This window comes from Acomys russatus, chromosome 16 (assembly GCF_903995435.1).
Source record: "Acomys russatus chromosome 16, mAcoRus1.1, whole genome shotgun sequence".
Taxonomy (NCBI): domain Eukaryota; kingdom Metazoa; phylum Chordata; class Mammalia; order Rodentia; family Muridae; genus Acomys; species Acomys russatus.
In genome coordinates this window covers 3,952,177-3,977,168 of record NC_067152.1, presented here as the reverse complement: position 1 = coordinate 3,977,168, position 24,992 = coordinate 3,952,177, and the positions used below count along the sequence as shown (strand labels likewise).

The following is a 24,992-nucleotide window of genomic DNA, read 5'->3' as shown; positions in this document are numbered from 1 at the left end:
TTACATCTTTTCCTTTCTTAACTTCACAGCAGTAAATAGCTTAGAGGGGTTCTAGTAGATTCCAGCTATAGGATTCTATGCTACTGAGAAAATATATGGCTAGCAAGACATCTTTGTTTTCTCTTAGGCGGTTTATGCGCTCATGAACGATGAAGGCTTTAGAAGCAATGTGAGATTAAAAAAAAAAAAAATACAAACTTTCACAGACTTCATTCTAAACCTAAAGCTAACTGATGACTGGGCGGTTTTCCTCCTCCTCCTCCTCCTCTTCCTCCTCCTCCTCCTCCTCCTCCCGTCCAAAAGAGGCCAGTGCAGCTGTGTCACCATCGAACATGGCAGTATGTCCAAGAGATTTCATGGGAAGAAGTGGCTGGAATCCACGAGAGTCTGGGCACCATAGTCTTTAGGACGGTGTCTCCACGAAGAAAGACCTTGTATCATCATCATCAGGCTTGACTTAGAGGGGAGACGTCGACGTGGGGCTTTTCAGAGCTGAAGGAGGCGGCTGGGAAGCCGGTTCCTCTCACTGGTGTGCTACACGGCATTCAAGCGGATGTCCCCACAGGGAATTTCCGTTGGTGTTTCAGGAGTGATACTTTTAATAATGCGCTGTTGGGAAGAAAACGCAGTTATGAAGTCTTGTTTGAAAAGATACCTCAACGTTAGTATTAAAACATTGAAAGCCGGGCGTGGTGGCGCACACCTTTAATGCCAGCACTCGGGAGGCAGAGGCAGGTGGATCGCTGTGAGTTCGAGGCCAGCCTGGTCTACAAAGTGAGTCCAGTATGGCCAAGGCTACACAGAGAAACCCTGTCTCAAAAAAAAAAAAATTGAGTAGTATTTTATTTTATTTTATTTTTGGTTTTTCGAGACAGGGTTTCTCTGTGTAGCTTTGGCCATCCTGGACTCACTTTGTAGACCAGGCTGGCCTCGAACTCACAGCGATCAGCCTGCCTCTGCCTCCCGAGTGCTGGGATTAAAAGCGTGCGCCACCACGCCCGGCTTGAGTAGTATTTTAATGACATTTCATAATAAGTTGGCATTGGCCCCATTGGCCTTTTTTTTAAAAAAAGCCCCCAACTTATCTTCTAATATGGATAAAAATGGCAGAGTGGAGAACTGCAAGCAGCTGATACAGAAAGAACATCATTACAACACCAACGCGAGGAAAGAATCCTTCAGCGGAACCTTAAACAGAACAGGCTTCCCAGAGCCACAGTGAGCTGGGGAGCGGACAGACCAGACTTCAGTCCTCCCCACTCTCAGCCCTGGTGCCACGAGCCACTGAGAGCCATCTCTCACCACGCTGTAAACTAGCATTAATTAGGTTAAAAACACGTCTTGCGATGGGAATTACTCTGTGGAATTATGATGCCCAGAAAAGAGCTCATCTAAGTGTGTAGGAGAGGCAAGCTCTGTAAATAACATTATAAAGAAATATGTTAGTGACAGGCGTGGTGGCGCACGCCTTTAATCCCAGTACTCTGGAGGCAGAGGCAGGTGGATCGATGTGTGTTTGAGGCCAGCCTGGTCTACAAAGTGAGTCCAGGACAGCCAAGGCTACACAGAGAGACCCTGTCTAGGATGGGGGTGGGTGGGTGGGTGGGGGCTGGGGGAGTGGGGTGGGGCCAAAGTATTTGGCCTTTACACCTCACCCCCTGCTTATATGTACTGCTGCCCTTTTGGCTACTGATTCCTCTGAGTTATTATTTATTTTTATTTTTATGTGCATGTGTGAGGGAGGTGGGTCCTCTGGAATAGGAATTATAGACAGTTGTGAGCTACCATGTGGGTACTAGGAATCAAATCTGGGTCTTCTGGAAGAGCAGCCAGTGCTGAGCTATCTCTCCAGCCCCAGGCTTAGATCTTAATTATTTAATTTGGATGCATATGTGTGTGTGTGCGTGTGTGCCAGTGCCTATGTGGAGATTGGAAGATGACTTTCAGGAGTTGGCTTTCTACTGCGTAAGTTCCAACAATTTAACTCAACTCGTCTAGCTTGGCGGTAAGAGCCTTTGCCTGCTGAGCCACTTTGACAAGCCCACTAGACTACTATTGATCTCAGACTTTGCTAACCCATGGCCTTCTGCAAGAGGGTACTCAGCGGGTCTAAGAATGGAACATTACTGACATTTTCAGAAGGATGTGCTCATTGGAGACCATCTCCCATTATCTTAGTGTGGATCATTAAGGCCTTCTGCAGTGAGGGCTTTAGCCAGCAAATGACCCCAACCTTGAGACTTCTAGGCATCTAGTGCACGATGCCTTCCCAAATTACACCAGTAAATAGAGCTTCTTCTACGCACTCCAGATTTATGTAAGTGGTCCCCAGCTTGCAGTGGGTTACTATGACCTGTTTTTCCTTTACGATGAGGCAAGCGATATCCGTTCAGTGGAGACTCTGTTCTGGATTATCACCTTCCCACATGCTAGAGCTATTGCCTTCTCCTGGGGCTCAGTAGCGGCAGCAAGCCACAGCTCCCGGCCAGCCAAGTGGCCATGGGAATAACGGCCCTGCACTGCGTTACCAGGCTATAATGTTCAGGAGGTTAGGCATATTCATTGTATCTTTTTACTTAATATTTTCAATTCATGATGGGTTTATCAGGATCTAATTTCATTATTTAATCCAGGAAAATCTAGATATGGCCAGGACCCACCAGAGTTCAGACGTTTACTTTTCTCTTAAATTTACCTTTCTTTTCGTCTTTTATTTTTATTTTTTAAACCAAACAAAGCTCTTACATGGAAGCTCCATTCCTCTTAGAATGCTTCTGAGTGTCAAATCTGGTAATTAACAAGAAATTGTCGTAAAGCTTCTAGTGGGGTAGGTATGGTGTCACCATACCTTGTAATGCCAGCAGTAGGAAGGCAAGAAAATTGCAGTAAGTTTAAGGTTAGTCTGTGCTACATAGGGAGATTTTTAGTTTTTGAATCAAAATCTGCTCTCCCCACCCCCCCCCCAAAAATTTCTATTCTCCCAGGGGTACTTGAAAAAATGGCATATATTGCCACTTGCATTGATTAAGTACACACAGAAACAGTAAAGACTTCTCTCAGAAGGGCTTATGAGAAGAAGTGTTGGGCTGGGTATGGTGGCGCACACCTTTAGTCCCAGCACTCAGGAGGCAAAGGCAGGCAGATCTCTGTGAGTTCAAGGCCAGCCTGGTCTACAAAGTGAGTGAGGAGGAAGAGGAGGAGGAGGCTGGATTTTCCTTAACCCAGCATTCTGGAGTTTTCTACCTAGCAATGTCTACCAGGGCAGTGTTGCTGCCCTGTGGAGTGACCACTGCTTGGACCTGCTGTCGTCCAATGAGCACATTTCACCAACAGGGAGACCAACGCAGAGGTGAGTGTTTTCCTTAGCAGAGCAGGGCCTTCTCTCTGCTTCCTGGAGACCCACCGCCTCCCATTGGTGGTCTACGGTGAAGATGCCTGCTGTCTCTCCTCTACTGCCAATGGGTCTGAGCTCTGTTACTTACATTCTTCTGGGTGTCATTTCCCTGTGACTGACTGAAATTTGCAAGAGCGACAACTAGGATTTGAGGCGCAGCCTGTCACATAAGGCTGACACTTGTTAACCTAGAGTTCCTATCTCTGTCCCTGGGCACCCCCCCTCCCCCAGGGTTTGAAGCAACAGAGGTCATGGATCTTCTCAACCATCATTAAAGCCTAGCCTGGAGGGATGAAATCAGTGACCCTGGGTCTGAGAATGTATCACAGTAAAGCAACTGCCCGGTCCTCCTTGGAGGAAGGTTGTGATAAGGTTGGCTTGGTCACAGAAATGTGCGAGAGCTGAGTTTTCTTCACCATGAGTTTAGTTTTCCTGCTCAGAGAAAGAGATGTGAGTGTGCCTCGTGTTCTCATCTGAAGTGTGGGTGTGCTAGTGTATTGGTGAATCCAATATATAAACTGTGCTTATTAAGCCCATAGTCTAGTCCACCTTGGTTCCCAGAAGCCTCCTGGCTGTCCCCTGGTGCTACCCTTTACCTCTGAGTGCTGCCCCTGCCTGCAAACACAGCAACGATGGACTCGAGGCTCTCCTGATTATGCGTTACTGGATGTAATAAATACTCACTGCTGTGGCAGAAACACAACTGAACAAATAACATTTCAAACATTTCCATGCGGCCGGATGTGGTTGCTCACCCCAGTGACCACAACGCTCGGGAGGCCAGCCTCGTCTACAAAGCCAGGACAGCCAAGGCTACACAGAGAAACCCTGTCTCAAACAAACAAACAAACAACAAAAACAAAACATTTCGATTCTGTGGATGTGAAATGACACTGTCATGAATCCTCGCAGCGGAACCAGTAGCCAGCAACCACTAACTCTGGCAGCATGGCACGAAAAGGGATGCTGTTCTGTCCCTGACCTTTTTTTTTTTTTAAGATTTATTTATTTATTATTCTGTCTGCATGCCAGAAGAGGGCACCAGATCTCAGATCTTATTGTAGATGACTGTGAGGCACCATGTGGTTGCTGGGAATTGAACTCAGGACCTTTGGAAGGGCAGCCAGTGAGTGCTCTTAACCTCTGAGCCATCTCTCCAGCCCCTGTCCCTGACCTTTAACAGAAATTTCTACACTAGCTGATGGTCACCTCAGATGGGAGAAACTGCCAACTTTGTTGTGAGTTCACTAGCTGATGGTCACCTTAAAACGGAGAAACTGCACCAACTTTGTTGTGAGTTCTGTCTTAAAAAAAAAGAAGATAAAAAAATAAAAAGAAAGAAAAACGACCATGACTCTTTCAAACCATAGCCTTCAATTACCTGTGCCCAACATGTTACAGGTATTTGGTCTGTGCCCAGGCGAGCAGCAGGCGAAGTGGTTCTCTGATCAGCTCAGGAAGCTGTACACAGCCCAAGCGGAACACTGCAGGGCACCCAGTGACTTTGGGACAGGGTCTCATACAACCTAGGCTGGTCCCCAAACCATACTGTAGCAGAAAACCTTTACCTCCTCAGTGCTGTGCTACACCTGGCTCAGGCCACTATCTTCACTGTTTGTGAGTTGCCTTGTGGTGATAAAGGCGGCCACTAACTGTCTCTGCCTTCAACAAGGTAGGCGAAACTCTATTGTAAATATATAAAACAAAGAGCCTTATGGTGGATTTTATGAATGCTTATATCTTTAGATTAAAACATAACAAGAGAATTATTTTCTTCCCAATTATCCTACTAAACACACACACACACACACACACACACACACGTCAGCTGGCACATACCTCCTTAAGTGTCCCTGGAGTGCTGATGAGCCGGTAGATGATATATAGAGGGATGCAGATGACGGATGATGTTCCTATGCAGTATCCCAAGATGGTACTCCAGTGCGGATAATTGTATTGGAAAAGCTGTAGTTGGGGTGGACTCATCAAAAAACTGCAAATGATGAACTAAGAAATTCCAAGAAACATTGAAAATCTTCAGATTATCCACACAGACTGAGACCACAAAGACCAATCTAAGAACCTAGTAGACCCTAGAACTCTTTTTTATGGATTTGCTTTGTAGGTCACACTGGACTTGAACTCACAGAGATCCACCTGCCTCTGCCTCCTGAGTGCTGGGACTAAAGGCGTGCGCCACCACGCCCGGCTCTAGGTAGAACTCTTGAGTCCCACTATTACCAACTATGTACCAAAATACCACTAACAAAAAACAACAACAACAAAACAGGTGCTCGCCTTTGGGTTTTTCACCATCCCACACGTTGGGAGGAATTACAGCAACCCTACAAATACTCTAAAAGTCAGGGAGAGATGGCATCTCCCTCTGCCAAGAAGAGATTGGTACCCACTGGGACTGGACAGCAGACAGATGACTTGGGTGGCCTCTGTTTAATCTCTGCTTTGTTACCGTGTCCCTGCACCCCTGCACCCCTATATCCATCGCTGTACCCCTGCACCGCTGCACTCCTGCATCCCTGCACCGCTACACCCCTCCCTGCACCCCTGCATCCCTGCACCCCTACATCCCTCCCTGCACCCCTGCACTCCTGCATCCCTGCACCGCTACACCCCTCCCTGCACCCCTGCACTCCTGCATCCCTGCACCGCTACATCCATCCCTGCATCCCTGCACCGCTACACCCCTCCCTGCACCCCTGCACTCCTGCATCCCTGCACCCCTACCTCCATCCCTGCACCGCTACATCCCTCCCTGCACCCCTGCATCCCTGCACCCCTACATCCATCCCTGCATCCCTGCACTGCTACATCCCTCCCTGCACCCCTGCACTCCTGCATCCCTGCACCCCTACATCCATCCCTGCACCGCTACATCCCTCCCTGCACCCCTGCATCCCTGCACCCCTACATCCATCCCTGCATCCCTGCAGCGCTACATCCCTCCCTGCACCCCTGCACTCCTGCACCCCTACATCCATCTCTGCACCGCTACATCCCTCCCTGCACCCCTGCATCCCTACACCCCTACATCCATCCCTGCATCCCTGCACCGCTACATCCATCCCTGCACCCCTGCACTCCTGCATCCCTGCACCCCTACATCCATCCCTGCATCCCTGCACCGCTACATCCCTCCCTGCATCCCTGCACCCCTGCACCCCTGCATCCCTACATCCATCCCTGCATCCCTGCACCGCTACATCCCTCCCTGCACCCCTGCACTCCTGCATCCCTGCACCGCTACATCCCTCCCTGCATCCCTGCACCCCTGCACCCCTGCATCCCTACATCCATCCCTGCATCCCTGCACCGCTACATCCCTCCCTACACCCCTGCACTCCTGCGTCCCTGCACCCCTACATCCATCCCTGCATCCCTGCACCGCTACATCCATCCCTGCATCCCTGCACCGCTACATCCATCCCTGCATCCCTGCACCGCTACATCCCTGCACCGCTACATCCATCCCTGCATCCCTGCACCGCTACATCCATCCCTGCACCGCTACACCCCTCCCTGCACCCCTGCACTCCTGCATCCCTGCACCGCTACATCCATCCCTGCACCGCTACATCCATCCCTGCACCCCTGCACTCCTGCATCCCTGCACCCCTACATCCATCCCTGCATCCCTGCACCGCTACACCCCTCCCTGCACCCCTGCACTCCTGCATCCCTGCACCGCTACATCCATCCCTGCACCCCTGCACTCCTGCATCCCTGCACCCCTGCATCCATCCCTGCACCCCAGCACTCCTGCGTCCCTGCACCCCTGCATTTACTGGCTGGCTGAGGTGAGATGAGCCTCTCTGAAAGGAATAGTGGAGAAAAGCAGCTTAACACATTTTCACTTGAAATTTTTGATAAAAAATTCAAATCTCTTAACACCCAATACACCATTTTCCTATTTTTCAGGTTGGCTTCCAGAGTGAGTGCAAAAGTTGGGTTTTTGCCTAGGAACCGCTGTGCTGAAGCCATCACTGCTCTTAATGTCATTTTATTTTAGTGCTTCATGGTCATGAAGACACTAATGTAAATTGTTTGTGTGGTTAAACATCTGTTTCTATTTTCCTTTGTCTTCAGGTAATAAAGCGGGAAACTGCTCAGCACACGTCCTGCCTCCCAGCAGTGTCAGCCTGTGTCCGGGACGAGGGCTTCAAAACTGGGGCCCCATTGGCTGCAAACCCTTCTCCCAGCACAGGTACCTCGGCCTCAGATCTGCCTGCCAAGGAAGGGAACTGGGAACCAAGCTTTTTGTTTTGTTTTTCAAGACAAGGTCTCTCTGTGTAACAGCCCTGGCTGTCCTGGAACTCACTCTGTAGACCAGGCTGGCCTCGAACTCACAGAGGTCCGCCTGCCTCTGCCTCCCGAGGGCTGTGACTAAAGGTGTGTGCCACCACCACCCACCCGGCTGGCCAAAGCTCTTTTATTCAGTGGCTTCCTAACTGAATCCTGCCCCCCTCTCTCTTTGTGCACACTAGTTTTTTCCCCAATGATTTATTTATTTTTATGTGCTTTGGTGTTTTGCTTGCATGTATGTCTGTGTGAGGGTGTCAGATCCCCTGGAACTGGAGTTACAGAGAGTTGTGAACTGCCATGTGGGTGCTGGGAACTGAACCTGGGTCTTTTGAAAGAGCTGGCCTCTCTCCAGCCCCTCTTTTCTTTCTTTTTCTTTTTTTTTTTTTTTTTTTTCTTTCTTTTTTTTTTTTTTTTTTTTTTTTTTAATTTATCTTCAGTGAAAAAGAATGTTTTTAGTGAGTTTCTTGCTTACCTAAAGCATCCCTACAGAGCTCAGAGCAGGGACCTGTTAATTTAGCATAGGCCTGGAAGGCAGCTCTGCCTCTTCTCAGTTGGGCACGAAAGCACTTGCCACTCAAGGGCTGAGGTACAGTGAACATCCATGTGGTCATGAGGAATGCCCCTGCACCAGCCTCTCCATGGGCGTTGCTAGGTAAGAAAAGGCACTAGCCATGAGCTTCCAGAAATAAAAAAGCCCAAGGCCTCAGGGACCATACAAGGCACACACCTCAGCATGGTGTTTAAGGGGAAGCCAGAATATTTTAGTATAATCTGTCAGAGACAGGACCTTAAGGGGTAAGGCAGACGGAGGAATTTACACAGGATCAGAGATCAGTTCCAGTGTTTGATAATACAGAATATCCATATAAATAACATTTTAATTGCTAAGTATTGTATCACAATGGTATCTATCCTGAGTTGGATTTAAGGGGTCAAAAAATGCCCCCTCCCAATAAAGTTACGTATAAATGGAAAAACAACTGAGAGATGGTCCCTGTTAGTGCATACAGCTTTGGTCTATCCCAGGCTGCCTCAGCAAGCGCTTGAGAGGCTGCCCATCTTTGGGCCCTAGGAAGACGCTTGGGGGCGGGGAAGGCAGGTTCAGAAGTAACACTCAGTGGACACTAAACGTGTCTTGAACAACCCTTAGCACTCAATTTCCTTTTCTCTTTGGTTTTTCCTAGACAGGGTTTCTCGGTGTAGCCCTGGCTTCCTAGAACTTGCTCTGTAGACCAGGCTCGCCCTGAACTCAAGAGACGCGCCTGCCTCTGCCTCTTGAGTGCTGGGACTAAGGGTGTGCACCACCACGCCCCGGTTAGCACTCAACTTTCTTGTCCAGGTCCTTTGACAATAATTGAATTCTACTTTTGACTTGGTCCTAAATTTGGGAACCTTCAAGGTGCATGTAAAATTGTTCAGCATTAAATCCCTAGGACCCTTCTCAGGGTCTTCCTGAGCAACAAACTCCTTGGTCTTGAATAGTTTTTTGTCACATGATTTTAGTGACACTAAGGCCCAGTTCCTTACATGTTCCTCAGAAACATCGGGCTAGGTGCGGCGGCTTGTGCCTGTGATCCCAGCACTTGAGAGGCAGGAAGATCTCAGATGTGAGGCCAGCCTGGGCTGTGCATAGAGTCCCAGGCCAACTCAACCTATATACAAAGACTATCTCAAAACAAAAACAAACCCCCACCTCACCACCTTGCAGAATTATAAAGATTAAAAGAATGACAGGAGTTAAGTTGGGTACAAAGTCAGCTATGGCACTTAGCGCTCCAGGAAAGGTCATTATTGTTATTGTTAGTCGGGAATGCTACAGTAAGTAACACTAGCCCTCATGTTCATCATCAGAAACAGGTGAGCGGTGGTGGGCACAGCTGCTGGGAGGCTCCCAACACAGGGGCTTCTTTAAGACTATTTCTGTCTCCTGGTGTGATTTTTGTCTACGCACTAGTGCTGGCTTTATAAAACTCTGAGATGCACACCCTCGGCCAGTATGCCGTCATCACTAGCCTCTGGGACAACAGAGCAGAGCAACAAACTCACCAGGAGAAACAGGGGGCTGATGGCCACCCAGCAAATCCTCCAGAACCATCCTGGGCTGAAGCCGAGCATTTCTTTCACGTCACTGCAGAACTGAGTGATCCCTGGAATATACCAAAGGAGAATTAGACTGAGAGAACATGAACTTCTGTCCTGGGTCTCTCGGAGGCAGAGCCACGGGGTCAGCACTGACGATGGTAAGAACGGAAGTGGGGCTCCTCCCTGGGCCGGTGGAGTCGCTCTGGTACTTCTCCACATGAAGGGCTCCGGGGATGGGACAGCGCAAAACTCTCTACACAGAGCAGGAAGGTAGATAAACATCTAGGGACCCCAAGCCCTCCATTGGTGCCCACACTGCTCTTCTCAGCCTGGATTTAATTGCAGTGCTACTATAGGGAGAAAGTGGGAGCCTGCCTGGCAGAAGCCAACCAGGACTACCCACTGGCAATTTTCAAGGGTTTTTTGTTGTTGTTGTTGTTGTTAAAGATTTATTTTATTTTATTTTTAAAGATTTATTTATTATGTATACAATGTGTTGCCTGTACATACACCTGCCCGCCAGAAGAGGGCATGAGATCTCATTATAGATGGTTGTGAGCCACCACCATGTGGTTGCTGGGAATTGAACTCAGGACCTCTGGAAGAGCAGACAGTGCTCTTAACCTTTGAGCCATCTCTCCAGTCCCTAAAGATTTATTTTATGTGTTTGAGTGTTTTACATACAGAAGGAGGTGTCAAGTCCCCTGGAACTGGAATTACAGCCGTTTGCTATCTGCTGTGTGGGTGCTGGGAACCAAACCCAGGTCCTCTGTGAGATCAGCCAGGGCTTTTAACCACTGAGCCATCTCTCCCAGCCCTTTCATGGCAAATCTTTAACCACAGTATTGCTCATCCATACGCTAGGCCAAGATCCAGGTTCCTCTGTAAGTGATTGCTGGCACTAACATGAGAATGCCCGCTGGCAGGTGAGGACGTGAGAAGTGAAATTGTTTCCAGCTGGTTCCCCCAGGGGTCTGTGGTTCCTCAGCAGGCCCACAGGAACTGTGAGCTCTGCCTTCTGAATTGCTGGGAAAGTAATGATTATGTCTTTTAAAAAAAAAATGGGGGGAGGGTCCTGAATTCAGTTTCCGGAACCCACAACAGGCAACTCACAACCTCCTCCACGTCTGGCTTCGGGCATCCAGTAGTCTCCTCTGGCCCCTGCAGGTGGCTACACTCACACCCACATACAATTAAAAGCCCCAGTTCATATGCACCCCTCCCTCTTTCTTTGAGGTGCACATAGTGATTACCATGGTAAAGCAGTTGATCATAGAGATTGGAAAGCAAATGCATTTTTTTTTTCCCGAGACAGGGTCTCTCTGTGTAGCCTTGGCTGTCCTGCACTCACTTTGTAGACCAGGCTGGCCTCGAACTCACAGCAATCTGCCTGCCTCTGCCTCCCAAGTGCTGGGATTAAAGGCGTGCGCCACCACGGCCCCGCCCTGCAAATGCATTTCTAAAATGAGCTGTTTGCTTCTTGACCATACAGACACCTCTCAGAACTTGTGTTCACGTGAGTTGCCTCTGCCCTCCACCACCTGTCTTCAGGGCCCGTGGAACCTCTGCCAAGAGGTCTCAGCTCACTTCCTGTACCTCCTCACACCCCTGTCAAAGTCCATCCCAGGACAAGAGGGAGGGGCCTGGGGATTCCCCAATGCAGAGAAAAGCAGGAACATTCTTGCCTCATAGTACACAGGGTCCTAAACTCTATCTTGGTGCTCTGAAAAAGGGGGGGGGGGGTCTCACGTGAGAAATGTAAATCTGGGCTGCTCTCACAGTACCTCAGGCCTCAAGCTACCACTGTGGGTGAACCGGCTGGCTTTAGCCTGTCTCCTCTAGGTAAAGATTAAAAAATAAAAGTCAGGGTATGGCTGGGCGGTGGTGGCACGCGCCTTTAATCCCAGCACTTGGGAGGCAGAGGCAGGCGGAGCTCCATAAGTTCGAGGCCAGCCTGGTCTACAGAGTGAGTTCCAGGACAGGCAGAGCTGCTACACAGAGAAACCCTGTCTTGAAAAAAACAAAGTAAATAAATATCAGGGTGTGAACAGCGTTCTCCCACAAGGGCAAGGCGTCAGTGGTACAGTGCAGGAGAAATGGTGGTGTATGGCTGTAGAAGACCCTCAGCTGAGATAATCTTACAGACTCTGTCAGGAGGTCTCACTGAGTCAACTGCCCCTTCCTCTTCTCCTCTGATGAAATTAGTGCCTACGTCAGTGCAGACGGAGGGGAAGGTTGAAAGACGGAACTCCTTACCATAGAACCAAGACACAGCGATGGCTTCTATGAGAGCCACGGTGAGCACCGCGGGCCCTGTGGCATACTCCTCCAGCACAGTCACCACATACGCCCCTCCCTGGGAACAAGGTCAACAGATGTGGTTAACCGTCTTCTGAGGCACAAGCGCTCCTCCTGACAAAGGCCTGCGGGCGCTTCTGAACATAGGGTGATACGGGGGCAATTCTCACTCTGGACCCAGTCTAAGTACCCCAGGGCCTGTCTGGTGGCATGTGGCCTTTGAATGTGTCTGATGCCCATCTGGCACCTTACCCCGTGGAGCACAGGTGTTGGTTTTTAATAGTGCTGATATCTTGAGCCCACAGCCACTAAAATGGGGGGAAGGGAAACTGAATCTGGAGTGACCCTTGTGACATCCGACACCCAAGTGACACAGCTCTGTGCCTCTCTTTCTCTCTGCTGACCCCTCAGACCTATGCAGTCTCTCCCCGGTCCTGGAGTCATCGAGGCCATGGCTTGAAGAAGCCTATCAGTAAAATCTGGCTTGAGCCAGGCAACCACAAGCCCAGGAGGTCACACTATCTGATGTCCACTTTAACTGCGTTTGACTTGGGTACTAAATGAAGAGACAGGGAGGGGAGGAGGGAAAGAGGAGGGAGGGGAGGAGGGAAGGAGGAGGGAGGGAGCTCACTGGAGAGGGTCTGGCTCCATTACATTGCAAGTTCTAAAAGAGAGTAAGACCCGTTACATATAAGACACCAGCCGCAAATCCAGACTGGAGGGCAAAGTAGCCATAAGGGTACCTCGAAAAGGTTGAAATGGCTGCAAACACGAATCCTAACCACAGCCGCAAGCATAACCAGACTTGCTGTAAAATGCTAAAGCCTCGCTGCTGCAGTGCACAGCTCTACCAGCACATGCTGCTAGAAACAACTTCTCTCCTTGGTGACAAACTTTTCCATGCTGAAAAATTGAACCCAGGGCCTCACGCTTGCTGGGCAAGCAGCCTAACTCTAAGCCGCTTCCTTGGCTGCCCGCCTGTGAGAAGCTTTAGCACTGTGGAGGCGGAAGGGACAGACCTAGCGGAGGAGGCCACGTGGCGCCAGAGGCCCTGCTACTCACAGAGGTCAGTGTGATCAGGGATCCCAAGAAGCAGGCAATGACCACAAAGAGCACAAACCACTCCCGGCGCTTGGCCCAGATGTGTGGGAACTCATCCAGCACAGCTGTAATCACACCTTCCAGGCCTGCAAACTGAAAGATTAAACAGGAGACAGTCACAGTGGAATGTTGGGACAAGCCTCTGCCTCAAGGACACGGAAGAGGAAGAAAGATAAGATGACTGGGTGAACTGGCTCTCTGGTCACAACTAGTTTGCCCACTCCCTGGCCCAGGAACATGGCTAGAAGCATATTGCCATCTGATGTCATTATCAGAAGCCATCCCTTAAGATATGCGGGCAAGAAAATACAGCACACAGAAGCATTTGTGTCTTGGGGAGACTGGTTGCCCCAAGGCCGGCTCAAGGCCAATACCCTCTCCATACTAATAGTACAGGTCTCTGAGCTGAGCCTTTAGGTGCCATTAGGGCTTAAGAAAGAAAACAAATGACAAAGAATTTATATATTCTGAGCCCTTTGTTCCAGGCATTTTTCCTACACTAATAGCTCCCTAATGTACCCAGTGCAAAAGGCGCCATCAATGAAGGATGGGCAGGGGGGTGGAATGGGGACTAAGAAAGAGGAAGAGGTGTGGGAGGAGGGGAGGGAGAAGGGAAGGGAAAGGGAAGAGGAGGGGAGGAGGGGGAAGGAAGAAGGGAAGAGGAGGGGGAAGGAAGAAGGGAAGAGGAGGGGGAGGGAGAAGGGAAGAAGAGGGGGAGGGAGAAGGGAAGAGGAGGGGGAGGAAGAAGGGAAGAGGAGGGGGAGGAAGAAGGGAAGAGGAGGGGGAGGAAGAAGGGAAGAGGAGGGGGAGGAAGAAGGGAAGAGGAGGGGGAGGAAAAAGGGGAAGAGGAGGGGGAGGAAGGAGGGGAGGAGGGGGAAGGAAGAAGGGAAGAGGAGGGGAGGAGGGGGAAGGAAGAAGGGAAGAGGAGGGGAGGAGGGGGAAGGAAGAAGGGAAGAGGAGGGGGAGGAGGGGGAAGGAAGAAGGGAAGAGGAGGGAGGAGGGGGAAGGACGAAGGGAAGAGGAGGGGAGGAGGGGGAAGGAAGAGAAGGGAAGAGGAGGGGAGGAGGGGGAAGGAAAGAAGGGAAGAGGAGGGGAGAGGAGGGGGAAGGAAGAAGGGAAGAGGAGGGGAGGAGGGGGAAGGAAGAAGGAAGAGGAGGGGAGGAGGGGGAAGGAAGAAGGGAAGAGGAGGGGAGGAGGGGGAAGGAAGAAGGGAAGAGGAGGGGAGGAGGGGGAAGGAAGAAGGGAAGAGGAGGGGAGGAGGGGGAAGGAAGAAGGGAAGAGGAGGGGAGGAGGGGGAAGGAAGAAGGGAAGAGGCGGGGAGGAGGAAGGGAAGAGGCGGGGAGGAGGGGAAGGAAGAAGGGAAGAGGAGGGGGAGGAGGGGAAGGAAGAAGGGAAGAGGAGGGGGAGGAGGGGAAGGAAGAAGGGAAGAGGAGGGGGAGGAGGGGAAGGAAGAAGGGAAGAGGAGGGGGAGGAGGGGAAGGAAGAAGGGAAGAGGAGGGGGAGGAGGGGAAGGAAGAAGGGAAGAGGAAGGGGAGGAAGAAGGGAAGAGGAGGGGAGGAAGAAGGGAAGGAAGAAGGGAAGAGAAGGGGGAGGAAGAAGGGAAGAGGAAGAGGGGAAGAGGAGGAGAGGAGGGGGAGGAAGAAGGGAAGAGGAAGAGAGGAGGAAGAAGGAAGAAGGGAAGAGGGAGAATCACTCAGAGGTAGCCACCCGTATCACCTGAAGGTTTGGGTGGGAGGAAGTGAGTCTAGCCACTTCCTGTTTCCTTTTCCTCTCATCCTCCCAGACCCTTTCCCATCTGCACTCACCGTGCTGTCCAAGCCCAGCGTGATTAACATGAGGAAGAAGATGATGGCAAAGAATGTGGATGCTGGCATGTTGGCTATAGCCTCTGCGTACGTGATGAAAAGGAGGCTGGGGCCTGAAACAGAGGGAGAGAGGAGTGGATGCCGGGACCCATCCTTCTGAGCTAGTGCCCACCAGATCGGGGCTGGTTTACAGTTCTCGTCAGAGTCCTCGACAGTGAGCCAGGCTTCCTCAGTGCCAAATGCGGCTTCACCCACCACCACACCAGACATTTTGCAAAGCCAGGATGATTATCCACCCTGAAAACCACACATCCTCAACTCGGAGGGACAGAACAGCCTTAAGACTGCAACTCCCTAAGGCCCGGGGCTCCACTACATGACAATTCTGTTTTATCATCAGGGCCAGCTCTGCTATCTCTAAGGTACGTTGTGACATCAGCTCAGAACAGCAGGAAATGTAGTAAGGGCCTCCTGCTAGATTTTAGGTCACCCTCTCTTTTCCTATTTGGGGTGCTATGGACAGCACTCCAGCATCTGCATACCAAGTTCTCTCTTGCTGACCTACATCTCCAGGCCCTACACCCCTTTGACAGTGTGGGAAGCAAGTCCTCATGCCCTCATGAGTTAAGTAGGGATGCTATCATTGGTCAAGGCACTGCATCAGGCCAAAATTCAAATATTTCTCAAGGCCCTGGGGCTCCATCTACTCAGTCTCATTGTTTAGTATGTTTAATATGTTACATTGTTTCCAATGACAACATTCAGCGGCATGGCCACATGGATCTATCTTGTTTCTCTGCCAGGGACGCTCCAAGGACTAGTAGACCTTGCCCCACCACGAGTGCCCGAGCCCACTCATCTGTTTAAGCCCATCATGTATTGGAGGCCCCAACACTGGGCACCAAGAAAACTAAATGCACAGGTGGGCCGAGATCACCAAGGAAATTACGTTTCTTTCAAATCTTTGAAGATTTAAAAGCACCGTTGAGAAGCCCAGGTAATTGTCAAGATACAAAGCAGCTCGATGCTGTAGGCAGAGAGCCTGGGTCCCACCTGCATCCTTGGCCACCTCGATGCTGTAGGCAGAGCCTGGATCCCACCTCCATCCTCAGCCACCTCAATACTGTAGGCAGAGCCCGGATCCCACCTGCCTCCTCCTCGGCCACCTCAATACTGTAGGCAGAGCCCGGGTCCCACCTGCATCCTCCTCGGCCACCTCAATACTGTAGGCAGAGCCCGGGTCCCACCTGCATCCTTGGCCACCTCCATGCTGTAGGCAGAGCCTGGATCCCACCTCCATCCTCAGCCACCTCAATACTGTAGGCAGAGCCCGGGTCCCACCTGCATCCTCCTCGGCCACCTCAATACTGTAGGCAGAGCCCGGGTCCCACCTGCATCCTTGGCCACCTCCATGCTGTAGACAGAGCCTGGTTCCCACCTGCATCCTTGGCCACCTCAATGCTGTAGACAGAGGCTGGTTCCCACCTGCATCCTTGGCCACCTCGGACACATCTTCATTCCTCATCTCAGCCATGTAGCCAAGCACCGTGAAGATGACAAAGCCAGAAAGGAAGCTTGTCAGGCAGTTCACCACACTGGTCACCAGGGCATCTCTGCAGTGGAGGAAAACCCAGGCTGCCTGAGACGCTTCTGGGGTGGGGAGTCTACGAAACACCTGCCTGCGTCTCTCTGCTGAGACAGGCCTCCATGTCCAATCCACCTGCACATCTCCCAAGAGCCCCGACCCCAAGCACCGTGGCTACCACACGCAGAATGGGGAGGGCAGGCCAGCGATGTTTTTAAGACATGGTCACAAACCCTCGGAAGGCTGAATGAGGCAGGAGGATTGTGAGCTGGAGGCCAGTATGAGCTACAGAGCACGGAGAGGGAGGGAAAAGCCTGTTCCACAGCAGAGACTCCTCCACTTCAACCAGGAGACGCTTGCCCTGCAGAGGGGCCTAAACTGGAGGGCTCCAAGAAGCGGCTCCAACTTCACATTTGTGAAATTAAAATTTTAATGTTGTCTTTAAAATAATATCACAGGACTGCCAAGGACCCTTAACAGTTTTAAAACTTCCTTACATAGCTTTATTTAGCTGGTATCCCAACCCAAGGCCAAATTCGGGGGGTGAGGGGTAGGGAGGGGCTTTGAAGTCCTCCCCATCTTTAGAGTCAATAAATTTCATAATTACTTTTCTGATAGTACAAACGAACTGCCGGGCATTGGCACCTGTACAGGAAGATTTACTGCCTAAAGATGACATTCAAGGCACCATTGCACAATGCGCTACTGTTTTGTTAAACCATTGAAGCATAACTCTTCCGCAGTCATGGCCATTTTGTAAGCTAAAATTGTACTTTTTGTGCATCCTGGAGCCCAAGTCAACACTGAACTCAGTATGTAGTTGAGGCTGGCCTTGAACTCCTCATCCTTCTGTCTCCACCTCCCAAGTGCTGGGACTATAGGAATGCACCCCATGCAACTAAGAATTTCATACACACACAGACACACATACACACACACACACACACACACACACACACATATATATAACAAAACACAAGTGTCTTAAAGCTCTAAATAGCCTGGGTAAAGTTATTTCCTGAATGGACACTATGACATGGATGAATGGCCAAGGGCTTGTGACAACCCTGAAGGGCAGTGCCCTCATGGTGTGGGACCGGACGGGTTTACAATCATCTCCTTCCTTGGACTGCCTGTCTGTCACCCCATTCCCAAGCCTTACAAGGCAGCCCCATGTACTCACTGGTAGCAGTTGTTGTGGAACTTGTTGTAGCTAGCAAAAGCCAGGAGAACCCCAAAGCCTGGGCCGAGAGAGAAGAAGATCTGAGCGGCAGCATCCACCCACACCTGGAACACATCGGAGACCGGTGCAGGGTCAGGGCAGGGTCAGAACACAACAGGGAGGGGGAGGGCACAGGGGGGAGGGGGAGACTGGAACACAGCAGGGGAAGGTGGTGCCGGGTGAGGGGAGACCCCAGCCAACACCAAGCACAGCAGCGTCATCCTGTTCAGTGACCTCAAGAGACTGGCCTCTTTGTGCTTGCATTTCGCATTGAAAGGATCATTACCACTTGCACATTAGGTCTGAGTCGGCCCCACTGTCCTATTTGAAAGCAAATTGGCTTTATCTAGTAAAAGGCAGAAGAGTGCAGGCTAGTCCCCTCAATGTCTCACCCCTGTCTCCAAGAGTTTCTGCCAGTTGGGCTTCAAGTAGAAGACGACCCCTCTCCAGGCTCCAGGAAGGGTAGCCCCCCTCACCAGCAGGACAGAAAGGACAATGTAAGGGAAGGTCGCTGTCACCCATACCACCTGGAACGAAGGAGAACAGAAACACAAGTTACCGCCATACTGTCCCAGAGACAGCAAGGAGGGAGATAAGTGCTGTCTTTTATTATGGAATACTACTAGGCTAAAAGAAATTTGAAATATATATATATGTGCGTGTGTGTATAATATATTTTATATATATATTCTGTATATGTGCATGCATATATGTGTGGGGACCGGAGGTTGACATTGAGATCTTCCTTAGTTGGTGGTCTCCTGACTTTTTGAGCTCTCTCTTAACCCTGAGCTCACCCATTCAGTTAGACAGACTGGCCAGCAAGCCCAGGGGTGGCCCTATCTCTGCCTCCTGTCGCCCAGTGCTGGGATTGCAACCATACACTCATGCACTGCTGTGCTCAGCTTTTTACATGAGCACTGGCGACCCACACTTGGTCTCCACGCTTCAGCAGCGAGTGCCTCACCAGCTGAGCCACCTCTCCAGCCCCTATACATTTTAAAACTTAATTATAAAGGGGCTGCATTGTACCTTCATTTTCTTACATGCACTTACGTGTAAATGACATTGGTTAAATTCTAGAAGTCTAACAGGTAGGATGCAGAAAGTATCATAGAGTGAATGTGCTTGGTGTTGAGGCAAACTGATTTTCTCCTGCTCAGCAGCTGTCCTGGGTCATGGTCCTGAGTTTTGTGGGACCCTAGGTAGGTGCAGGACACGCAGCAGAGTCCGCCTCACCTTGCCAGATGTTTTGACTCCTTTCCAGATGCTGAAGTAGACAATGGTGAAGACGAGCATGATGCAGAGTGCCAGCTGCCAGCTGATGGCCCCCAGGTCCTGGAGGCCCTCAGACCGGTGGATCTGCAGAACATGGCGCCTGGAGTGACGGGGAGAAAGGAGGGCCTGTGAGAGAGTCGCCTGAGCTCACGTGACACCTCCAGGGGATAGCGGACAAGCGATGGGCCTTGCTCATCCTGAAGGCGCAGGCTGCACACTCACTGGGGGACCCGGGAGGAGTGTTCTGCCCAAAGCCAGACCTGTCTCTCCTCTTCCGCTGTCTATAACCAGAACCTTTCGACCGACAAGGCCAGCTTCCCAGCACATGGGAATTTTTGGGTAGGCAATGAACCCTTCTTCATTCTAAGTTAGCATTGTATGCATAGGCTACTATTTTCTACGATTCCTGTATTAAAAATACTACTGGGCTGGAGGAATAGCATCCTGGAAGAACAATTGCATAGCATATAAGACCCCAAGCTGAATCCTTAACACAAGGGGGAAAAAAAAGTCCTACATTCTCCAAGCATCTTCTGAAGGGCAGGTCCCCCTTACAAAGTTAACATACCAGCCAGGTGGTGGTAGCCTTTAATGGCAGCACTGGGGAGGCAGAGGCAGCAGACCTCTGAGTTTGAAGCCACCAGGACATCTAGGACTTTATAGAGAAACGCTGTCTCAAAAACAAAATTAAAAAAAATACATACATACATATACACACACACATACATACACACACACACACACACACACACACACACGCGCGCGCGCACACACACACATACATACAGCACACCAAATCAGAAACAACTTTGAACAATTGAAGCAATAGAGTGTTTGGCTTCCATGGAAACTGCCTGGAGAAGGAGAAGCCAGCAAGAAGGGTAGCTTTGACATAGGGAAATAGCTTTAGGGAGGGAAGGTAGTGGTCAGCGTGGACATGTTGGAGCAGTTTGTCCTGACACATGGGGGTACGGAGACAAAGGAAGGTCAGGTTATGGAGCAGTCAAGATAGAGCCCCAACTCCAAATCCTGCACAGAACTGATGCTGCCGTCTCCACACTCACATTTGTTCCCTACTCCTGGACAGCTTCGCCTCTCAAAACTCTGCCAGGAGACAGGGAAAGGCTCCTGAGGCCCCACCCATCCCTGAAGAGCCCCAGGCAGCCAGTGTTTGCTGCGATGGGGCTCTTTCTTCAGAGGTGTAGCACTGGGATGTTGTCCAGGCTCCTGAAAGCAACCCTCATTAAACACACGTGTCATCAAAAAGAATAGAGGAAACGGGACCATAGAAGGGGAGCTACTTAGGAAAAGGAAGGGGGTGGCAGGAGACACTAGTGAGAGGGGCGGATGTAAGCAAAACGCATCGTATCCGTGAGTGAAAGTCTCACTATGTACAATTAACACACGCCAAAGAAACACTTTAAAAGAAGTCTGCCAACAGAGGGCTGAAGAGCTTTTGGCCCCTAAGATGCCAAGGCCCAGGCATGGGTAGCCTTGTCCTTAACAGACTGCCCCCTCCCTCACATGGACTTACAAGTAAAACTCCTCAGCAGGCGACGTGGAATGGTGCGTCCAGGTGACGTTGTCCTGGGAGAAATAGTTGGTGCAGTTGCCGGTGTTCCAAGAATTCTTGCAACTGGTCCAGGGCAGACGGTCCGTGAAGGAGGAGATAAGGTAGTAAAGCGCCCAGGCTATGATGGTGTTGTAGTAGGAGGCGATGTAGAAGGCGATGATGCAGATGGCGTAGCCAATCCCTGGACCGCGGGTGAGAAAGGCCACGTTCACAGGACTGCTCAGACCCACAAAGCCTAAGAGACTAAAGAACTAGGTCCCAGGTCCCAGTCATTTCTGGAAGTACCTTGTCCGGCATCGTTGCCCCCGCCCCCCCCCCCCCCCCCCCCCGCCCCGCCCTCGCCCCCGCCCGCCCCGCCCTCGCCCCCGCCCCGCCCCGCCCCCGCCCCCGCCCCGCCCCGCCCCCGCCCCGCCCCGCCCTTGACCCCACCCCGTCCTCGCTCCCACCCCGCCCCGCCCTGTCCCGCCCCGCCCCCGCTCCCACCCCCACCCCCAGCCCTTCAGTTACCTTTGAAGATCGGGCAGATCTTCCTCCATATAGAAATGCACCCATTTCGGTGGTACTGGCCCAGCGCAAGCTCCATGTAAAAGAGGGGAATCCCCCCAAAGATGGCCATGATGGTATAGGGGAGGAGGAAGGCCCCTGCGGCAGGAGGAAGACAATTTTACTTCCTGCCCACATCTGTCCCCAGAACAGCCCACGGATGTGGGGAGGAGCTCACAGGAGGCCGCCCGGGCCTTAGTGGCTTTTTGAGAGAAGGCAGAGTTGGACAAGGGTCCAGGGTGCTCTCAAGCGTAAGCCACTGCCTGGCTTGGGTAGCAAAATAATTGTGGAGGACACGGGATCGCCTGGGAAGGGCGTCTCAATGAGGAAGTCTTGATTTGGCCTGTGGGAGACTTTAGTGGGGTTAACTGAGATGGGAAGCCCCACCCTGAATGTGGTGGGCACCATTGTTTCGTTGGTTGGGCCCTGGGCTGAACAAAAAGGAGCCACTTAGCTGAGGCAGCATGCAAGCATGCCTAGCCGCTTCAAGTTCTCGCCATCTAGAACTTTCAGCAGCGATGGATGGCTAACCCGGCACCGTGGGCCACAAAGACTTTCTCCGTAAGCTGTGTTTGTCAGAGTACTTCACTGAAGCAACAGGAAACGAGACTAAGGCAGTGTCTTGGGGCAAAGCAAAGCAAAACCAAGCAAGCAAACAACACAGTGAGTGGAGCCTGAGGAGGCAGGTGGAAAGAGGCTGGGCTGGGGACCGACGGAGCAGGTGCCGGGAGCGCCTCCACTTTTGTCTGACTTCCTCTCCTAGCAGATGATGCCAGCACAGTCACACACCACTGTCACTGGTGACCCTAAAAACTGACCTCCAGATTCTAGGGCTCACCCCAGGCCTCATGAAGAAGGCCAGGTGTGGCCCATGCTGAAGTGTCTGGTCTATGACTCACCAGCTCCTCCCTCATAGGTCAGGGTTCCCTATGACTCCAGACCCTGGAGCAATATATTTTGACCAGCACGTCCATAGTTCCAGCGACACCGAATAATCCCTTGCAATCTATCGTTGTTTGAGACAGGCCTGGACATGGCAGTTTCTCACAGGGCAGAAAGGTTGCTCGCCTGCAGCTTGAGTCTTAGCCCAAAGTGTGAGTCAGCTTCCCTTGATAAAATTTAGGCAGACATTTCCTGACTAAGAAAATGCTTCATCCTTAAAACCCAGAAGCCAGTACGACTCAGAAGCTTCCGTGTGATTACACTCACTTTGAACAAACCTGGCTCAAGCGTCGAACCCAGGCTGTGTTTTCACAGTGGGCCTCAATTTATGCAAAAAGTTTACCTGACTGGCCCCACAGTAGGAAATGTCACCAAGACCCAGCCCCTCATACAAGCTTAAGCTAAAGGTCCTGGCAAGCAGGAGATAAGGAGGCTATGACTTCCAATGCTAAGCAGGGGGTGTGCAACCTCCCATGGCCTGAGGAACTGCCTTCGTAGCCACAGAGCAGCCATTAAAGACCAAGAAATGGGCCAGGTGGTGGCACATGCCTGTAACCCAGCATTCGGGAGGGAGGCAGAGGCAGACGGCTTTCTATGAGTTTAAAGCCAGCCCAGTCTACAAAGTGAGTTCCAGGACAACCAGGGCTACACAGAGGGACCCTGTCTCAGAGGAGGAGGAGGAGGAGGAGGAGGAGGAGGAGGAGGAGAAGAAGAAGAAGAAGAAGAAGAAGAAGAAGAAGAAGAAGAAGAAGAAGAAGAAACAACTGTGTGTTTGGTCACAGAAGTCTGTCTGACATAAATGGATTACTTCACAGACCTAACTGTAGTTGCCTCTCAAACAGCTTGTCAAAATAAATGTCCACTGATGTGACACCCATTTCTTCTTGCCCCCGAGCTCTGCATTGCTCTCTCCCGGGCTCCCCACCTCACACATACCATCAACAAGTAACTATTCTACAGCCTTAGGTTTACAAGGATGGACAAGCCAAGGCCTCTGGAGCACAAGAGATGCAAACGGACCTGTGCACGCTTTGGGGGTGGCCATAATGTCACACTGAGGCTGGGTTCAGCTTTGGTCATGTCAAGTCTGAAAACTTAAGACTTTGGACCCAATTTAGTGCTGTTCTCTGACCTCACGCAGGGGCAAAGGCCTAATGAGGTCTGGAGCCTCACAGCCACCTCCCAGTGTTTCCTCCCACAGGCCTTTCGCCTCTAGACTTTTCAAAGCAGAAACTTCCAGAAGGAGAGAAAGATCTCTGCCCAGGGTGCCAAGTATTCTCTTGCTTCTGACTCACAAGCAAAAGCCAAAGGCTGAGAAGGGGAGCCCTTGAATAAGTGAAGTGCAGACAGCGCTAACACCTCCAAAGCCACATGTAGGGGGGCTGGGCTCTGACTTTACATACAATCTTTATAACCTGAAAGGAAGCCTCACACAGGCCACCTTAGGCTTTTTTCTTTTTTTGTCCCTTTCTTTTTTTTTTTTTTTTTTTTTTTTTTTTTGAGACAGGGTTTCTCTGTGTAACATCCCTGGCTGTCCCGGACTCGCTTTATAGACCAGGCTGGCCTCGAACTCACAGAGATCTGCCTGCCTCTGCCTCCAGAGCGCTGGGATTAAAGGCATGTGCCACCACCGCCCGGCTCACCTTAGACTTTTTGCTCCCTGGAGACTTGGCTAGCATGAAAGCCTAGGTTTCACTTTCTCAGACTCACGTCAGTTACACTGGACAGTCAAGTTCTGACTTGTCTTGTGGCCTCTCATGAGGATCTACAGTCCAGTCTGCCCCTGGTGGCTCATGGTACTAACCTCCGCCATTCTGGTAGCATATATAGGGGAAACGCCAGACGTTGCCCAGGTCCACAGCATAGCCGATGACCGACAAGAGAAAATCCATCTTCTTGCCCCAGGTTTCCCGTTCCCCTTGGTGAATCTCAGCCACCAGGGTAGTGGTAGCACCTGGGACGGAGTGTGGAGCATCATCTCCCGCACTTGTGCTGGGAACTGCAGAGTACCCATTGGATATTTGGCCAGGCTCTGCCCTGTCCCCTGGGGTGGGGACACCCTTCTGTAGAACACCATTTTCTTGGCAGTCTTCTTTGTCCTTGGACAATGACAGCACTTTCTGAGAATTCAAGGGCGTGGTCTCCATCCTGCTGGTCAGTCAGAGACACCAATGCCCATCGGCCAAGGATCCAACCCGGTGCTTGGTGCTTGGCTTTGAATCTTCACTCTGTGTTATGGTGACAAGTTTGAGAGCTCTGTTTTAAAAAAAAAAAAAGCATACAGAGAAATTAGAGATTTGCTTGTTTGGGGTATTAATCATCCGTGTTTTTATTTTTTGTTTGTTTGCAGACAAGGGCTCACTCTTTAGCCCAGGCTAGCTTGAACTTTTAGCAGCCCTTCTGTCTCAGCTTCATGGGTGCTGGGATTACAGGCACCAAACCATCACATCAGCTCCGTCATAATCACTTAAACGATTTTAGGTGACAGGATTACAGATGCTCCTATCTGTAAGCCAGCCCATTTGCTCAGAGTCAATAAAATCAACTAAACTTTTCAAGGAATGGCGCGTGTCAAGTCGCCATTGTGTCATTTGAAAAGGAAACAAAACAAAAATAGCAAGTCACCAAGATTGCGCACAGGCTTTACGGATGAGCCCGCACTTGCGTCATTTAGAGGGACGCAAACGCCCCCTGTAGTTTATCAGTAACCCAGAGGAATGTCAGAAGAGCCTCCCTGCAGAGCCTGAAAGCCCTGTTCTGGATGTCAGGTTTGCCAGCAACATGTCAGACCCTAAACTTGTCTGCCAGAAGGGACAGTCCTCGCCATCACCGAAGCTGAGCACCCGATG

General features: G+C 51.0%; 1 protein-coding gene across 1 annotated transcript; it reads right to left on the bottom strand.

Annotated features, from left to right (window-relative positions):
* Nucleotides 1-339: 339 nt before the first annotated feature.
* Slc6a4 (solute carrier family 6 member 4) lies at nucleotides 340-24,397 on the bottom strand. The gene is made up of 13 exons (XM_051158002.1): nucleotides 23,948-24,397; nucleotides 21,166-21,300; nucleotides 20,620-20,839; nucleotides 19,047-19,185; nucleotides 18,200-18,334; nucleotides 17,769-17,872; nucleotides 16,486-16,613; nucleotides 15,001-15,113; nucleotides 13,157-13,288; nucleotides 12,053-12,152; nucleotides 9,761-9,861; nucleotides 5,234-5,401; nucleotides 340-609 (listed from the first exon to the last, which is right to left on the bottom strand). Exons 1-13 carry the CDS (start codon nucleotides 24,288-24,290, stop codon nucleotides 535-537), a joined length of 1,893 nt encoding a protein of 630 aa, XP_051013959.1. The 5' UTR covers nucleotides 24,291-24,397; the 3' UTR covers nucleotides 340-534.
* Nucleotides 24,398-24,992: the final 595 nt, after the last annotated feature.

Excerpts from the sequence above, each read along its gene's own strand:
- Slc6a4 (XM_051158002.1), bottom strand. The coding sequence starts at position 24,290 with ATGGAGACCACGCCCTTGAATTCTCAGAAAGTGCTGTCATTGTCCAAG. Across the intron at positions 16,614-17,768 it reads TTCCACAACAACTGCTACCA|AGATGCCCTGGTGACCAGTG; the intron begins GTGAGTACATGG and ends CCTCCACTGCAG. Across the intron at positions 15,114-16,485 it reads CGAGGTGGCCAAGGATGCAG|GCCCCAGCCTCCTTTTCATC; the intron begins GTGGGAACCAGC and ends CCTCTGTTTCAG.